Here is a 15,508-nt window from a genome sequence, read left to right on the forward strand (position 1 = left end):
TGCTCTGCTTCATTTAACAGTAGTGAGGACAGACTATCACCCTGTTTAAAAATGTAGAAATAATTGGCAGTTGTCAAACACTGATCTTTGATTTGCATCGTATGACTGCAACAACACTGAAATATCCCAAATCTTGCAAAAACAACCACACAGAATTGCCACTGGCCACCTGGGCTGGAATGCAGTTGTTTCACCATCTTCATGGATGATCTTGGTGAATTTGATGATTACAGAATTCAGATATGCTACTTCAAAAGCACGAAATTCTTCCTCTTCAGTGAAAGGCAGATCTCTAATAGTAACATTTCAAGAATTTTATTTATTTTTAGCACAATCCAGTTCAAAATGAACACTCAGTAGGGAAATATTTGACTTAAAATTCGGTAGAGGGGAGTTACGATTATTTCAGCGTAAGGTTTTACTCAATAGGAGGATTCTGATGGATTATCTTTTTGTTTATGCATTTCACAAATTATCTTCTTTCCATGTTGTTTACTACTGGGGGCTTTTTGTCAAACATAATAAATGCATTTTCTTTTAGTCAAATGAAATGTAAGCAGGAGGTCCGTGAGAATTCTGAAATGATGTTTCACGTAAAGGTTTCGGTGTTACCCTGAATTTCTCTTTAGTTCTCCATTTGGGTGCTTTTCACTGGCCTACTCAAAATTGCTGTAAAAGAATGCAAAACAGGGTAGGAGCAAATAGTTAATGACATTGAGGCTATTAATCTTTTCTCTGAGAAGAGCTCTCAGCAACATGGCAGGATGGAGACTTTGGCAAATGGAAACATCAGCTGGTTGGGAGCCAACTGTACTCAATATGTGGCAGCTGTGGCCAGTATCTGTCTCCAGCCAAAGAGATGGGAAATGACATGGGTGACTGAACATCAAATGGACAGTGATGAACTGCAGAGATTAAATACCTCTGGTGAATTTAAAACCATTGAGAGTGGCATTCAGGAGCCCTGTAAGCATATACCTCTTGGGATTCTTTCTTTAAAGCAGATTTAGTTTTACATCTGCTTATTTGTAGCTGATGAAGCTGCTATCTTTTTTTATAGTTTGGGATTTTCTTTCACCCACCCTCCTAAGCTTTAGTGTTTCAGTGTATTTGCTTTCAGTACTTTCCTTTTTTCTGATGTATTTCAGGTGTGCCCATCATCAAAATATTTTTAGCAACAAGATCATGACAATGAACACCTTCAAATCTTACAGAAAATTGTACCAATCAGTCCTGGAAATTAAATTCCAGGAAGAGGTTGATATATGGGGTAAATCATCTAATGTTTACTAGGAGAAATTTTTTTTTTAACATCTCTGTCTTTGAATGAAGATCAAGTTTTCCACTGGTACTTAGAGGAGGTTGAACCAGTATTAAGAAGTAGAGGCAGATGAGGAGAGAATGGAATAATGTGAACCAAAAGACCTTGTACCAGAGGCTTTTTTTCCTGTAGCCAGCTTTTCTTAATATCTGCTCATGTGCTGTGTAAATCTCTTGTCTTAATACCTTTGAGTTAACTCCTGCCACGTGGCTATCAGCCTTCTCTCCCTCATCTTTTGCTCCGTGTACAGAGCAGCCCTTGATTCTCAAGACTGTTTTTGGTTGCCTTTGTTCATCAGAAGCAGATCCTGGCTTTTATGTCCAGGTTCTCTCTGGGTTCATATCTGCTGTTCCATTCCTGTCCCAGAGTAACCACAGGAACATCCTCTGCCTCGTGCTCTCACAGTGTCCCTGGGTACTCCCAGCAGCTTGAATTTAGCATCTTTCATTAAAGATCTGAAGCAATCCCTGCTGGAGACAGTAAGTCAGTGACTGTGCTCTTTTCAGTGCTAAGGCAAGCAAGCTTTAGAGGCCCCATGTGAAGTGTCCAAGGTTATCCAGGGCAAGTGGCACAGTTTAAAGTAATCCACATTGGCCCTGACTCCTGCTTCACTTTCCCAATGTTGGTTCAAGTTTCTTCCCACTAAATCAATGTGCATAATTCTTTCCTTAGTTGTTTATTGATTTGCTCAATGAATTGAATAGAAGTGTAGCGCTCATTAGTTGAGATCTTTACACAGTATCTATAAAATTATCAAGATTCTTAGCTAGTGCATACTGGCACAGTTGAATCACTTTCAATTAGTCTAAAATAATTTACACCAGGGGTTTCAAAAGTCAATAAAGGTTTGGGAAAATGCCCTTCTCAGTGATAATTCTGTTTCTTGGTTCACATGGTTCTTTTACAGTCCTAAATCTGACAAAATGCTAAGAAAAGCCAAATTAACTTTTGTTTTGTTCCATTTTTAAATTGGAATCTCTTTTTTTTTCCATTCACAAATTGTCTGTTATTATTATTCATTATGTGTCCTTTGATGAAAAATGATACATGAAGAATAGTTCCTATTACTGAATTATTTTTGCACATCATGCTTAATTCTGCAAATGAAGCAGATAAAGTCAATGAGGCTCAGTTAAGGACCAAAACTAATTCTGAAAGCTAATTATTTTCACAAGAGAGACTCTTGAAGACTATAAATTAGGAGGTTGCTATTCTAAGAAGTTTTGTCTTCAGCTAAGTTAGTTGCATCTCCAGGAGGGAGAGATGAAGAGGGGGAGGCCGGAGGCCAACCTGCTCCCCAGTTGAAGGTCTGGCTGTTCAGCTGGAGTTGCATTGCTATTGTTGAAACAGGCCAAAGTACTTTGATGTTTCCTTTTCTGCATCTTAAACCAAAATGCACCCATGGTATGACTTTGAGTGCAGAAATAAAGGGAAGCACAAACCCCAAAATGGTCACCATTGAAACCTTTTTATTACCTCAGCAACTGAGATCAGCCTTTGTGTGGAAATTTGATTCAGAGACACTTGACTAATAAACAAGTCAAGTCAGAACCACTCCTAGTTTAAAGCCTGATAACTGAGCTAGAAATGGGCTTGATAGAGTAAGAACAGCAGAGGAGTCTGTTCTCCAATCTCAAAGCAAATGTCCTGACTGACCTTTCAGTGCACAGGTCCCCTTGGGACCATGTGAGGACCACAAACATTGCCAGGTCCAGCTCTGGAGAGCAGTGTCAGTCCCAATGGGAATTTGGCCCTTGAGGTCTATGTAAACTCCTCACTGACCTCAAATACTGCCTTTTGTAAGCCATTATGTGTGGTTTCTATTTCAGATAATTTTTAGGAGTACAGAAATGCATTTTCCCTCTGTATGTCTGTTTTGAACAGAATATTGTTTTCCACATAAAGAAAAATGAAAACATTGTACCAAACAAGCAAACATTTTAAAAACACATCCAAATGCATCTGTTGTTCCCTCAGATGTGTGTGTCAGGGATCTCCAGAGCTGCCTGAGGAAGGCAGATGTCTGATTCTCACTAGAACTTCTGGCACTTTTGAAGATCTTAGGCTGTTACTCACTTTTTTTCACTTGTTCAGATTCCATACAGAGCAAGGGAAAAAAAAAAAAGCTATACACAAAAAGCCACTGGGACAACATGTAATTAATCGAGCCAAGGAAATATGCTTTATACTCTGCACAGAATAAAGAGTGTTGCTGCCAGTTTTGACACTTTGTGTGTAGTCCTGGAACAGTTACGGCTGTTTCAAGCCTCTGATGAGACACTGATGGTCTCAGGCAGAAATTATTTTAGTCTGAGATGAATTTGTACAGGATGTTATACAATGAAGCCCTCATTCATAATCAAGTAACAAAGCAATACAGTAATAATAAATGCCTGTTGTGACTTTCTTTCTGTCTTTCTTCCTTCTCCTTACTCCTCCTCCCTTACTGTCTCTCTCCTTCCTGTTTTTCCTTTCCATTGGCCCTCCAGAGAATAGCTGTTGACTTTTCTCTCACACACCCTGCCTGCTGGGAGGCAGCCACAGCCCCTCTCTCTGTTTTGCCTCTTCACTCAGTGCCACAGGAGCCCACGGGCAGGACAGGGCAGAGCTCACTGTCCCTTCAAGCCCAACGAAATCTCTTGCACCTTCTTATGCTGACTTTCTCAGGTTCTCCCATCCTTTCATTTCTTGCCCAAATCCTTGATGAGACCATCCAGTACTACATAGCAACATTTGCTAGCTGCAGACTCAGTTAAGTGTCTGCTTGTATAGAAGGCGTCACGTACGTTTTTTACCTCTGCTCTTTCCCTGCCATTTTGTGCAGCTAATCACAATGTGTTGAAGAATGACAGACCATGTGGTTGTCTCCCTTGTCCTGTGTTTGCCTTTTTGTCTTTTTTTTTCTTCCAGAGGTTCAGCTGGCCCAGCAGCATCAGGATCTCCAAGCAGGAAGGAATTTTTCCATTAGGTTTTATGTGGGACTGGATGCAGCCAGGATATTTTTCCCATTAGTTCCACGAGCCATTAATGTACCTGGTTTACAGCATCTCAATCTGCATCTGTTGCTCTAGTTTTAGAGATGAAAAACTTTTTATAGTTGTCAATCTTGGTTATTAATGTGCTCAAATCCTTAAAGAGGGCTATAATTTGCTTCCCGGGCATTCTTCATGTACTGCACATCTTTGTGTCACCATCCCTGCTGCTCTGAGCTCAACAGATGGCTCTTTGAATGCAGGTGGTATTTTTTCTTGCTATTGGAAAAAATATATTTGCTGCTCATTCTGGCACCCATGAAATAAATTGTAACTTAAAAGAGATATATTTAAAAGTATAAATAAAATGCCTGTAAGAGTTATTGCCAAATTGATATTGGACCAAAGGCACCTATTCAAGTGATCAGCAGCCAGAAATGAAGTGTATGAGCCAAGAGTATTGAAAGAACCATTAAGAATGTTAAAAAAAATAAAAACCAGATAAATCTCATACTGTGATGAATGATAGCTAAGGAACATCTAATCATATCTGGGCAGAATTTACTGAAATAGCTCAACCAGACAAAAATGAAGAACATGAAAAAGATGGTGTAAAAATTATTGGAATGTTCTTTTTTCTGACAATTTTTCATTAATCTTCGAGAAGGAATAAGGATTTATTTAAAACAAATTGAATTAAGTGGTGAGCACTAGAATATGATTCCACTTGATCCTGGTGTGTCTATAAAAACACATTCTCAGCAACTGCATGTTAAGGGTTATGGGGGATGTTGTGGTTCCAGTTTTCCAACCACCTCTCCCTAAGCCAACCTGGAGAGCTGTGACTGTTCAATTGGAAAATTGATCTCTGCTGTAAGGAAATGTGAAATACATGAAACGTCAGGCCAATGAACATACAAAAGACACACAACAAACTGTCAACACCATGTTGTAGGCTTCCATTCCTTGATTAATCTATCTAGGTTTTTTTGTTTTTAATGGCAACATGCCTAGAACTTCTTGTGTGTAATGAAGTGTGATGTGGAAGCAGTGGATCTGTGCATACTGCTCCAAACTGATTTTAAAAAAGGCATGTTTGCCAACAGATTGGACCAAAGTTTGGCTCCTTTACTGCACAAATATTCATTTCATAGGTCTTATCTTGGCAAATGCTCAGCTTTTCTGTTGTGTCCTTAAAGGAGGAGTAATGTGCTCATTTTTGCTAGGGCTCTGTTGATATTGCCAGTTTTGGAAAGATAATCTGGTGATCTGAAAGCTCTGTGGAATATCTCCCCATGAAAGAGAGTGGGTTATGCATGTAACCCGTAAGAAGAGATGGAACATGCATTTTGTTTAAGCCACATTCTGTAGTCAGTAAACACTTCCAGATTTGAGCTGGTTCTGGTACATATTTAAGGATTAGGGAGCAGCTGTCTCAAATCTCAGAGAGCTGGGTGAAATTAAATTTGCTTTTAGAACTTGAAAATTAACTACAAGCTGTGGCAAGGATCTGAACCATTCATTTTTATTCAGGTATATCCCATGCTATGAACATCCTCTAAGAGCATGGAACTGGCCACTCAACAAGCAAGAAGTTATTTCTTATGAGCAGGTGTTCATTAACAATTGAAATGTTCCTTTTCCCTTGAGCAGTGGATGAGTTCACTGATGTGCTCCTGTGGCCACTTTCACACGTGGGTGGGACATTCCTTTGGGGCTCAATTCCCTTTTGCTGTTGGGCTGCTCCCACAGAGGTGTGACAGGGCACCTTGTTGCTCAGTCAGTGCTGACCATACACAAACCACTCTATCCAAAATCCTTCATTGTGAGGTGATGAGAATCTGTGCTTGGAAAGCCTGAAAAATCCTTGCTTTGCCCACAGCTCCATTTCCTACCCATCTACAATCTAAACCAATGATCAAGAAACAAACGCATTTCTTATTCTCTCTCTCTCTTTTTGTTGTTGTTGTTGTTGTTGTTGTTGTTTTGTTTGGTCATGTTTTGTTTTGTTTTGTTTTGTTGGTTGGTTGGTATTTTCCTTCCCAGATTTCAGAAACACTGATCCAGAAACTGAATCAAAACCTGGTCCATTTTGAGTTGAAGCCAGGAGTTCGAATCCTTGTCCATGCTGCCCATTTAACAGCAGGTGAGTATCCTCTTTCTTTGTATGCCTCCTGTGTTGCTCTGTAGCACAGCATTACAATAAACATTTCTTATTTTGATATCACAATAACAACACAGTGTATGAGCTGACATTAAAATGTCTGCTCTACCTCACCTTTCTATATCATGCCAAAAAGATACAGTGGCTTTTGCATTTTCAGCTAATCCTTTTGTTTTCTTAGGTGCAAGAATTTACTGGTTTTTAGGAAACATGGTATAAGTAGCAGTAGAAGTGTGTGTTTCTTGGTTATCTCTGAAATATTCAACAGCTAAGCAGCACCATGGCATTTTCAGCCTGGGTCACACAGTGCAAAAGTTACCTGCTAGCCTTGGATATGTTCAGATATTCTGGAGTCAGCAAACATTCAAAGCAACTGAACACTGCTCAAAAGTTGTTCAGCAATCTGAACAACTAGAATCAATACAGATATACACAAAAATAAGATCAGGCAGTTTGGTCTTTAACTAATCCTATCTCAAAGTAAGTCATCTCCAAAGTCCTGATATTTAATTACATGTGTCACTGTCTATTCTGCATGTTAAAACCTCATTTCACAGCACAGGCCCTACTTAACTATTACAAGAGATGGGACAAACCAATCCACATTCTTAGGAGTTCATTTTCCCCAGGCACTACTGATAATTCTGATCACTAGGATTTTTAGCTTAGTTTGATAACCTGCAAACTTAAACCCTCAGTTCATTTGTACCAGCAAATTCTCTCCAAAATGTTTTTTGTGGTATGAATGGAACTGCCCAACCAGGTGTCAGTCCATGTGCTGCCCTGTAAGCAGTAAGAACAGAGACTATTAAGAAAGGGTGCAATGTGACTGCATTTAAATCCTCCCAAAAGGAAGGCCAGGGGGTTCCAATATTTCCTTTTTCCTAGGCAGAGCTTTCTAATATCTGTCCTGAGAATATTGCTGTGTGTTTCTGCTTTTCATTAGCTGTGGAACAGATGACCAGATGCTTATTTTTAGACAAGTTAGAACCAAAAGCATATGTGAGCTTTAAAAATGGAGTTATGTGCAATTCTTCCTAGTTTTTACCAAAAATGCACATTTTTATTTGTATTTACACACAGACACCAGGGAGGAGTACTCTTTGTCCATAACAGATGCAAACACTTTTTTTCTGCAAGGCAGGCTGAGCTGTATTCTCTCAAAGCCACTGCTGAGTGATTGCTGTAACTGGACTCACAGTGTCCTATAGGAACACTGCAGGATTTTGTCTCTTGCAGAAACAGGATTCAGTAAGAATGCAAAATGAGCTTGGATGGCCAAACTAGGTATTAAAAACTCAGAGAACAACCACTGTGAGGTCTTTGAGGGATTATGTCTCCTTAACAAGCTGCAGAGGTCATGACTGTTCTCTAAGTAAAACGCTCAATTTCATGATATGGAAACTTATGAATAGTTCTGATGCCTTAAGTTTTAGCTTTCATATTTTCCACATTCTGTACTGGATTAGTGTATAACTGTGAACTTCATGTAAAGTGTTAGCTAGTTCTCCTCACAGCTTAGACAAAACAATCCTTTTCCAGCCTGAAAACCAAAGACACCATTGCAGCTGCAGGCCCAAAATGTATAAACAACAGGGAATTGAGGAGAGCAAACTGGGAGGATGGGAGTTCATAACCTGAAGCTGTAATTGGGCAATTAACCCCAATATGTAAATGGACAAAAATTTATCAAAGTGTGAAAACTCATGACTAGTCATCCATCTTGCACCCATCTTCAGTCCATCTTGGGTGTAGCCATGGCCAGGCTCTTATCCTGCCCAAGGTGTATCCTTTGAAGGCCTTTTAATAAATACCTGCTTTATTCCTTTAACTCTGCCTAGCCTCTGTTCCAGGTAGCCTCTCTAGGCATCAGTTTAGAATTTGACAAAAAGCCATGAGACTTACTTCCCTGCTGAAAGCTATTGTTTTGGTTGTTAGAAAATAAGAATTGGCCTTTGCAAATCCAAGTTTTTTATAAAAAGTGAAATAAAATGAGGCAGGGAAACCTGGAACACAGCACAGTGGCAGAAGCAACCCTTAGAAAAAACAGTGCCAGGGGATGCACATACCCAAAGGTGCTGCTCTGGGCTATGTTATCCCTTCTTTCCCAGCCTTTTCCCTGATTTTGTGTTGGACTCTGGTAGCTATGGGCTGTAGCTGGCTGAACCACAATGCTCAACATCTTTATGGAAGTGTACACACACATATGTATGTATGCCTATATTTTTGTTGCCGTGCCTCCGTGCACATGTCTGTTCCCCTCTGTGTGTGCCTGCCCATGCACAGCAGCATTTTCTGCAGCAGAGGACCTGCAGAGGACCAGCAAAAGTGCAGGTGTCTAAAGCAGCTTGGAGAGGACATTCAAGCAGAGCTGTAGAAATGACCCCCTGTCTGTGTGTGTGTTGTGTGTGAGCGTGTGCATTCCCTGGAGCACAGAAGAATGACAGGCGTTGGCCTCAGCACATATCAGACTTCTGTCTTCTTTGTTCAGACACACTGGAGGAAGGATTAATTAATGGCAATTATAGACAACAGATTGCAATTCATTCATCGTGTTCATTCCTTCTTCTCATGAGATAAAAACAAACCAATGTCCCCAACTCAACAGACAACTTCAACTCTAAGGCAGAGGAAAATATGCCAATATTCCTCACAAAGCAGTTAAATAGCTGTTTATTACCAGGCTCTCAGTGCTGCATTAGAGAAAGAACATTGAGTGATGCTGAATCTGAATAGGCTGGAGAGCCACTTTGTCATCCCACAGAACTGCAGAGACCCACAAAACACAGATGGAGAGGGGACAGAGTGGAGATGTGCGAGGAATTCATAATAATGGATTCTTTCATTCTGGTTCCTGCTAGATGTTGGAAGGGGAAGGTTTTTCACTTCTCTTTGTAAATTTTTGCTCTATCAGTCTGAGTGTGAAGCAGAAATTACATGTGCATGTAATGTGTGTGCCTTTGCTTGTGTGTGCCTGTTTCCTTTGTGTCTTTTGGCCCTGGTTTAGGTGAGGTCTGTTCAGTGCAAGGGGGGGAGGATGTGTTTGGCAGCAGTTCAAGCTGGCTTTGCCTGCCCTGCAGAGGAGGGCACTACCTGGGCCATGTTCTGTGTGGGGATGTGTTTGCTCCCTGTCATGGCACGGCTGGAGCTCTGTGTCTGTCTGCAGCACAGGGTCTGCATCAACAACTGACTCCTCTGCTCCTGCCTGTGGAACTGCTTGGAGGCTCACTGCCTTCCTCTATACGTGTGTGAGAGGGATGGAAACTCTGTCTAATACCATTCACTTTGTATTTCTGGGAAATCCATGCTTCTGGGTGGGTTGGGTGGCCTTATTTTGGGAGGGGTTATGGCAAGATGGCAAGCAAAACTCTGAGAGAAGTACAGAGAGGCTTTTTGTCTGATTGAGATTGGTTTGGGTGTGTTTTGGGTTTTTTTCTTGAATCTGAAAGAAAGTCCTCTAAGGGAAAAGCTGTGGAACTTCACATCAAGGGGTATGCTGAGCACCACAGGTGGTCTGAACTTGGGTTTCTCACCAGGTGGATTAAAAAGGGAGAGAAGCCCAGGAGATCTAGACCTGCTGCAAGTGCAATAAGAAGGGAGAATGAACTGCATTTCTGGAGGGAGCAGCTTTCACTTCATGCTGGGGTTGGCTCAAACCTTCTCCTCTCTTGCAGCTCCCCTGGTGGACCTCAGTCCCAGTCACAGTGGTTCAGCCATGCTGATGCTCCTCTCTGTTGTTTTTGTGGGACTAGCTGTGTTTGTCATCTACAAGTTCAAAAGGTATGACCTTCCCTGAGCCATTTCCTTCTCTCTTGTTGCTGCCTTTCACTGAGGTGCTTGGGGTTTGTTTGCTGGGTTTTCTACTTCTGAGTGAGCTGCTTTTTGGTTTGTAAAAGCTGATTCTACGTCATCTGCCAGAGTACCACACAATGATGGTTTCTGTTAATGTTTTAGGAAGATTCCTGGCCTTAATATATATGCACAGATGCAGAATGAAAAAGATCAAGAGATGGTCAGTCCAGTCAGTCAGAGGGAAAGCATACCTAATGTCCCTCAGAGTGAGCTGATGAGCCCTGAGCAACTAGTAGATGAGAAGTTGGAAGTCCACCCCATAGGTAAATAACTTGCAGCATCCTGCAGCTGGTCAGACTCTGACTTATAATTGGCTAACCTTTTTCTCAGCCTCCCCTCTTCCCATATTCCTGCACAATCCTCCTTCCATCCTCTTCTGCTGCAACATTAGTTTTGCTACAGGAAACCTTCTAACTCTTCCTTCTCCCTCACTGCCGTGTGATGAAAGGGAGGGGAACAACTTTAGGCTTTTTCTCTCTCCTAGTTGCTCTATGTAGATCCCCTCCCCTTCTCAAAAAAATCCTGCTGGCAATATAATTTATTTTGCTGGGGCTGATATAGTTGTGGGGCTAAGCCCCATATCCAGAAGAACTTCAGCCACCCTCACCTGGAACATTGGAGGTGAGCAGGTGATTTGGTAAGTAATATCTAAAAGCTAAATATCTGCTGATGTTTTGACTGCTGGAATCTTTGTGTTGTGCCAGACCTTGTTGCCAGCAGCAGTGTTAATCTGGCTGATTCCCAAATAAACTGAGTAAAACCTGGGATCTCAGTATTGGACAGCTGGGTTAATCCTCCAGCTGACTTCTCCCACAGGCCTCTGTGTTTATTTCCAAAAGCAGGCTTCTTTTAGGACCTAAAGTGAATAGATTTGGACAGGGCATTCCGAGATCAGTCTGTTTTCTGTTACCCTGACTACAGTAGAAGCAGTAGAAGTGTTGAAACAGAGCAGGGAGGTGTCAGTCTGGAGACATGTTCTGTTAAAGCCAGGACTGCTTAGGCAATGCTCAGCTTCACTCATGAGGTGACAATTCTGCAGGTCCAGACTGGAGGTACCCCTGCAAATAAGGACATCCACCTATTTTAGAGGAATTAAAGAGAAAAGGCTGCCTGGGGATGTTGTGGAGTGTCCTCTGGAGATATTCAGAACTCTCCTAGACATGATCCTGTGTGACCTGCTCTGGGTGAAATTGTTTTAGCAGGGAGGTTTAGAGGTCTAGGGTTGGACTGTTCTCCAGAGGTCCCTTCCAACCCCAACTGTTTTGTGATCCTGCAACTTAGGCAGGAGTGAAGCACAGTGGCAACTGAGATTCCTTATTTGCAGTTTCATCAGCCTAAACAAACCTTAGTTCTCACCTGAGGATGTTCCTAAAATCTTTTGGAGTGTTTGCTAAAGCAGGCTTGGAGTCAGGGCTACTGTAGGGAGGGAACAAGGAAAAGGACAAATAAAGGGGGGAGTGTGATGTGCTAAGATTGCAGCCTGGGAAACAACCTGGCAGGAAAAAGGAGAAAGGCTCTTGATTAAACTGATGTCTAAGCTGGAAGCTCCACTGCTGTCAATACTGATCTCTCCTAACCTGTTCATTAAGGAGATTTTTTAGCTATTAAAAGCTTTTAAGCAGCTATGCATCAGCAGACCTGGATACCCCTGCTTAGCAGAACTCAGGACGGAGTGAGGGGACCAACCTTCCCATGTGGTATTCCCCATACAGAGCAACCTCAGGCCACAGTCCAGAACCCAAGGAAAGGAAATGCAACCAAGGTAGTCTGGACAGAGGACTTCCAAAAAGCTTGTGGATCACCAAGAGATTTCAAGCCAAGACCCAGAGCGGTGGGTCCTAAACTTTAACAATTTTGGTTTGTTTGTTTTGGTTTGGTTTTTTTGTTAGTTTTTTTTCCCCTCTAGAAACCTCCAAGGCAAAATTGCTGTAAGATGCTAAGAGAGAAACACCGAATTTCAAGTCAGGAACTCTCTCGTATTGGGTGAGCTTTGGGCTTTGAGCTTCCCCTTTCTAAAAGAATGCAGTGGTAGTGGTTCATGCTGTTCAAGGAGCAGGAAAACATGTTTTCACAGGTCACTCAGACTGCAGTAGCAAGGGTCAGTCACTGCTAGCTCTGTGCAAGGTACCTTCAAAACTCCTCTTGCTGGAGGTGGAAACTTGCACCCTAGAAGGCTCCAGGATAAGAGAAATCAAAAGCAAGTTTTGGGGGCAGGTTTTCATTTGGTGCATCTGTAGAATTTCTGGCTTTCTATACCAGTCAGAATTCTATACATTTTTCAGCTGTCCTACTGGACGCTGCACTGAACCAGAAATTGGCCTTTTACTACTCCTTGGTTTGCACCTGTGGCTGCACGATCAAGCACTAAAGTTAAATGTGTGAGATACACAGACTCAATTATGTATCAAAAGGAATCAGTCCAACAAACTTCCTAAGAGTGTTTTTCCATTCTGTCAGTGAGATGAATGAGAAAACTAAATCAGAGCTCATTGACAAAATGAGAAGGTCTGGACCTAGTTGTGAACAGAATAGAAAGTGCAAAGGCACTCTCCTATACAACCACCTCATCTGTTTCTGGAAATCAGCAATTTCTTTTTTAATGAGTTTTCTTTCTTTTGGGAAAACAAAGCAAGACTGTAATTGGGTGTTTCTCTTTTGTATGCTTGTTCAGAAGCCTCTTTTTTTTTTTTTTTTTTTTTTTTTTTCATCACCTTTGACTAACATTCAGGGATCCTGCCTTGGAGGAATTAGAATTAATGTCCTTGCATCATTTAATTTTCTCTTCAAACTCTGGCAGCAAAACCTCACTTTCCTGTTTTCTGGATGTAAGTGGTTTAGGCACTTCTTTTGCAAATGCAAAAGTTAAGGTCATTTATGAAATCTCCAACACCTTACCATTGCAAATGAGTTACACATTTCCTCAGAGGACCTCAACTCCTCCTTCCCTCCACCCCCTGCTCCTGCCTTTCCCTCTACTGTTCAACACGGGTGAATCATCTTCATTAGCAAAAGAACAGGACATCACCTTCAGCGTTTGAATGACAAGAAAATATTTCTGGAAAGAATGTGTCAGTCTGGAACAGCTGAACCCCAGAGGCCATCAAGGTGATACCTGCAAGCATCTTCTTTGACTAAATATGCATGTTGTTTACTGACTTTTATTTTGTTCTTTGCCACAGGAAATATTTCCACAGCTGCTGAGCCCCAGAGCACAAAAGAAATCCCTACCTATGTAAATGGTTGAATTGAGGACACCAACATCTGTATCTAACAAAAGGAGGAGAGCTCACTGCATTTGGACTTTTTAATTCTTCAGATGACAAAGGGTTTTTAGCTTTAAGCCTGTGCATGTGGACATTATACTGAGACCATAGTGGAGCTGCATTGTACAGGTGTTCAATTTTAGTGGGGGGTGGGGGGAGAGGAACTGGTACCACTATTCACTCCTGCGGCCCTTCCCTTCACCCTTTCACTCTCTTTTTTCTGATCTGTCTCTAATTTGTAGAAAATTCATAATGATATAGGCCAAGAATATGCATGGGGGGGTCTCTTCTTTAGGGAGAGGGGTGGGCTGGGATGTGGGGGGAGAAGGGCTGGGGCGGTGGGAGGTGGGGGGGAGTGTTTAGGGTTCTTGGCTTTAGGTTTAACTGCTCTTTTAGCACTTTGGGCTGTGGGAGGGGTAGCCGCTCCAGCAGACTTCTGTAGGACACACACACAAATCACAGTGGAGTTTTAAGGCACTGAAAATATTCTTGGTCGGTCTGGTTTATCTCTCTGTTTGGACTCTGCCCTTCGTTCCTCTAGCTGCAGCTGCTGCCTGTGCCCCACGCTGCGAGGAGGCTGTGTGAGTCTGGGTGGTGCCATGTGAACAGCTCTCAGCCTGCTCACACCATGCATCCCACTGCTAGTGCCATGGGACAACATCATCTCCTAACCCTGAACAGAGCAAGTGTGCATTGCAGGAGGTTATTGCCAGCAGGAATTTACTGTACTTTGTGCCAGCCTTACACCTCCAATTCTGTCAGAGAGAAAACAACAACCTCAGCTCCACGTAGTGCTGATGGCTGAATTTGTCTGGAAAAGTCCCAGGAGATCTCTGCCTTTTCAGAGTCACCCAAAGGCCAGTCAGTTGTTTGAAATGCACCTTGTCCATAGAAGGGGGAACAGGGAAAGGTTTGTGCACAGTTTTCCTGTGGCTTTCCTTGGCACCCACATTGGCTGCACATCTGCAAGGTCCTGCCACTGTGGGCAGAGAAGGGAGAATTTGGCCGGGGACTGTTGCCATGCATGTTGAGCCTCAGTACCATGGGACCATTCTTACACAAGATTTAAATTCTTTACCAATAACTTAAGCTTATATCTCACCCTACAAGTTGAAACGAGGCTGTAGGACATGTTAACATAGACTGTGCAAGGGAACAGCAGGAAAGCAGGATTAGCACACCTCAAACAAGTCCTCCAAAGACACTGGATAGCTCTGTGAAGCCCATGGTCATTACAACTGCTGATTTCCAACTCAACTCAGGTAATTAAGCCGAGCACCAGGATTTTGGGTTGGACTGTAAAGAGAAATATCTGTAACCAGTGTACAACTGTGTTAGGCGGAGGCCAGTTCATAATCAGTGGGGCACACGTAGGAGGCACCCTGATTGCTGACTCAGGTGGGTTTTGTTCAGTAGACATTGCCCACAGCAACCTGAGTTAAAACAGGAGAAAGCAGCATGGTCAGGGTGGCTCAGAGTCCCAGGGCAGGGGTTTGGTGGTGGGGGTTTGAATTTCTCTGTCACAAACTGGGCACAAACCTAAATCAACCCACTTGCTGGCAAAACAAAAATGATACCAAGGACATGAGGCCCATAGTAGTTAAAGGATAATCACAGTACAGAGTCCTCTGCCTCTTTCTGCAGTTTCTCTGAGGATTGGTAGAAACACAGCAGTTTGTACAGCTTTGCTATTATGTTTGCAACTACAGCTTTAAGAAAGATGGGAAAGTTTTGGCTGCAACTTTATAATAGTCCCCACTGAAGTCCAACATTAGCCAACTTATTTTTATAGTAAGCCAATCAAAAAGTTTTCTTATAGTGTTGGAACTATTTCTAATTTTAAAATTACTTTTTTTGATGTACTTTTTCATCTTCTTTTTCCCTTTCGTTAAATACAATGTAGCGTAATGTATAATTGCTATTGTTTATTGCTTTT

General features: G+C 42.1%; 1 protein-coding gene across 2 annotated transcripts in view; it reads left to right on the forward strand.

Annotated features, from left to right (window-relative positions):
* SORCS1 (sortilin related VPS10 domain containing receptor 1) overlaps positions 1–13,848 on the forward strand; it is a 261,844-nt gene extending 247,996 nt beyond the window's left edge. The window contains exons 24-28 of one of the 2 annotated variants that reach the window (XM_063405353.1): positions 6,340–6,439; positions 10,132–10,237; positions 10,412–10,572; positions 12,022–12,140; positions 13,489–13,848. In XM_063405353.1, coding sequence (XP_063261423.1) covers positions 6,340–6,439; positions 10,132–10,237; positions 10,412–10,572; positions 12,022–12,140; positions 13,489–13,545 — 543 coding nt within the window. In that variant the 3' untranslated portion in view covers positions 13,546–13,848. The remainder of the gene's footprint in view (positions 1–6,339; positions 6,440–10,131; positions 10,238–10,411; positions 10,573–12,021; positions 12,141–13,488) is intronic. The other variant, XM_063405354.1, reaches the window with a different exon arrangement.
* The last annotated feature ends 1,660 nt before the right edge of the window (positions 13,849–15,508 follow it).

This window comes from Prinia subflava, chromosome 9 (assembly GCF_021018805.1).
Source record: "Prinia subflava isolate CZ2003 ecotype Zambia chromosome 9, Cam_Psub_1.2, whole genome shotgun sequence".
In the NCBI taxonomy this organism is placed as follows: domain Eukaryota; kingdom Metazoa; phylum Chordata; class Aves; order Passeriformes; family Cisticolidae; genus Prinia; species Prinia subflava.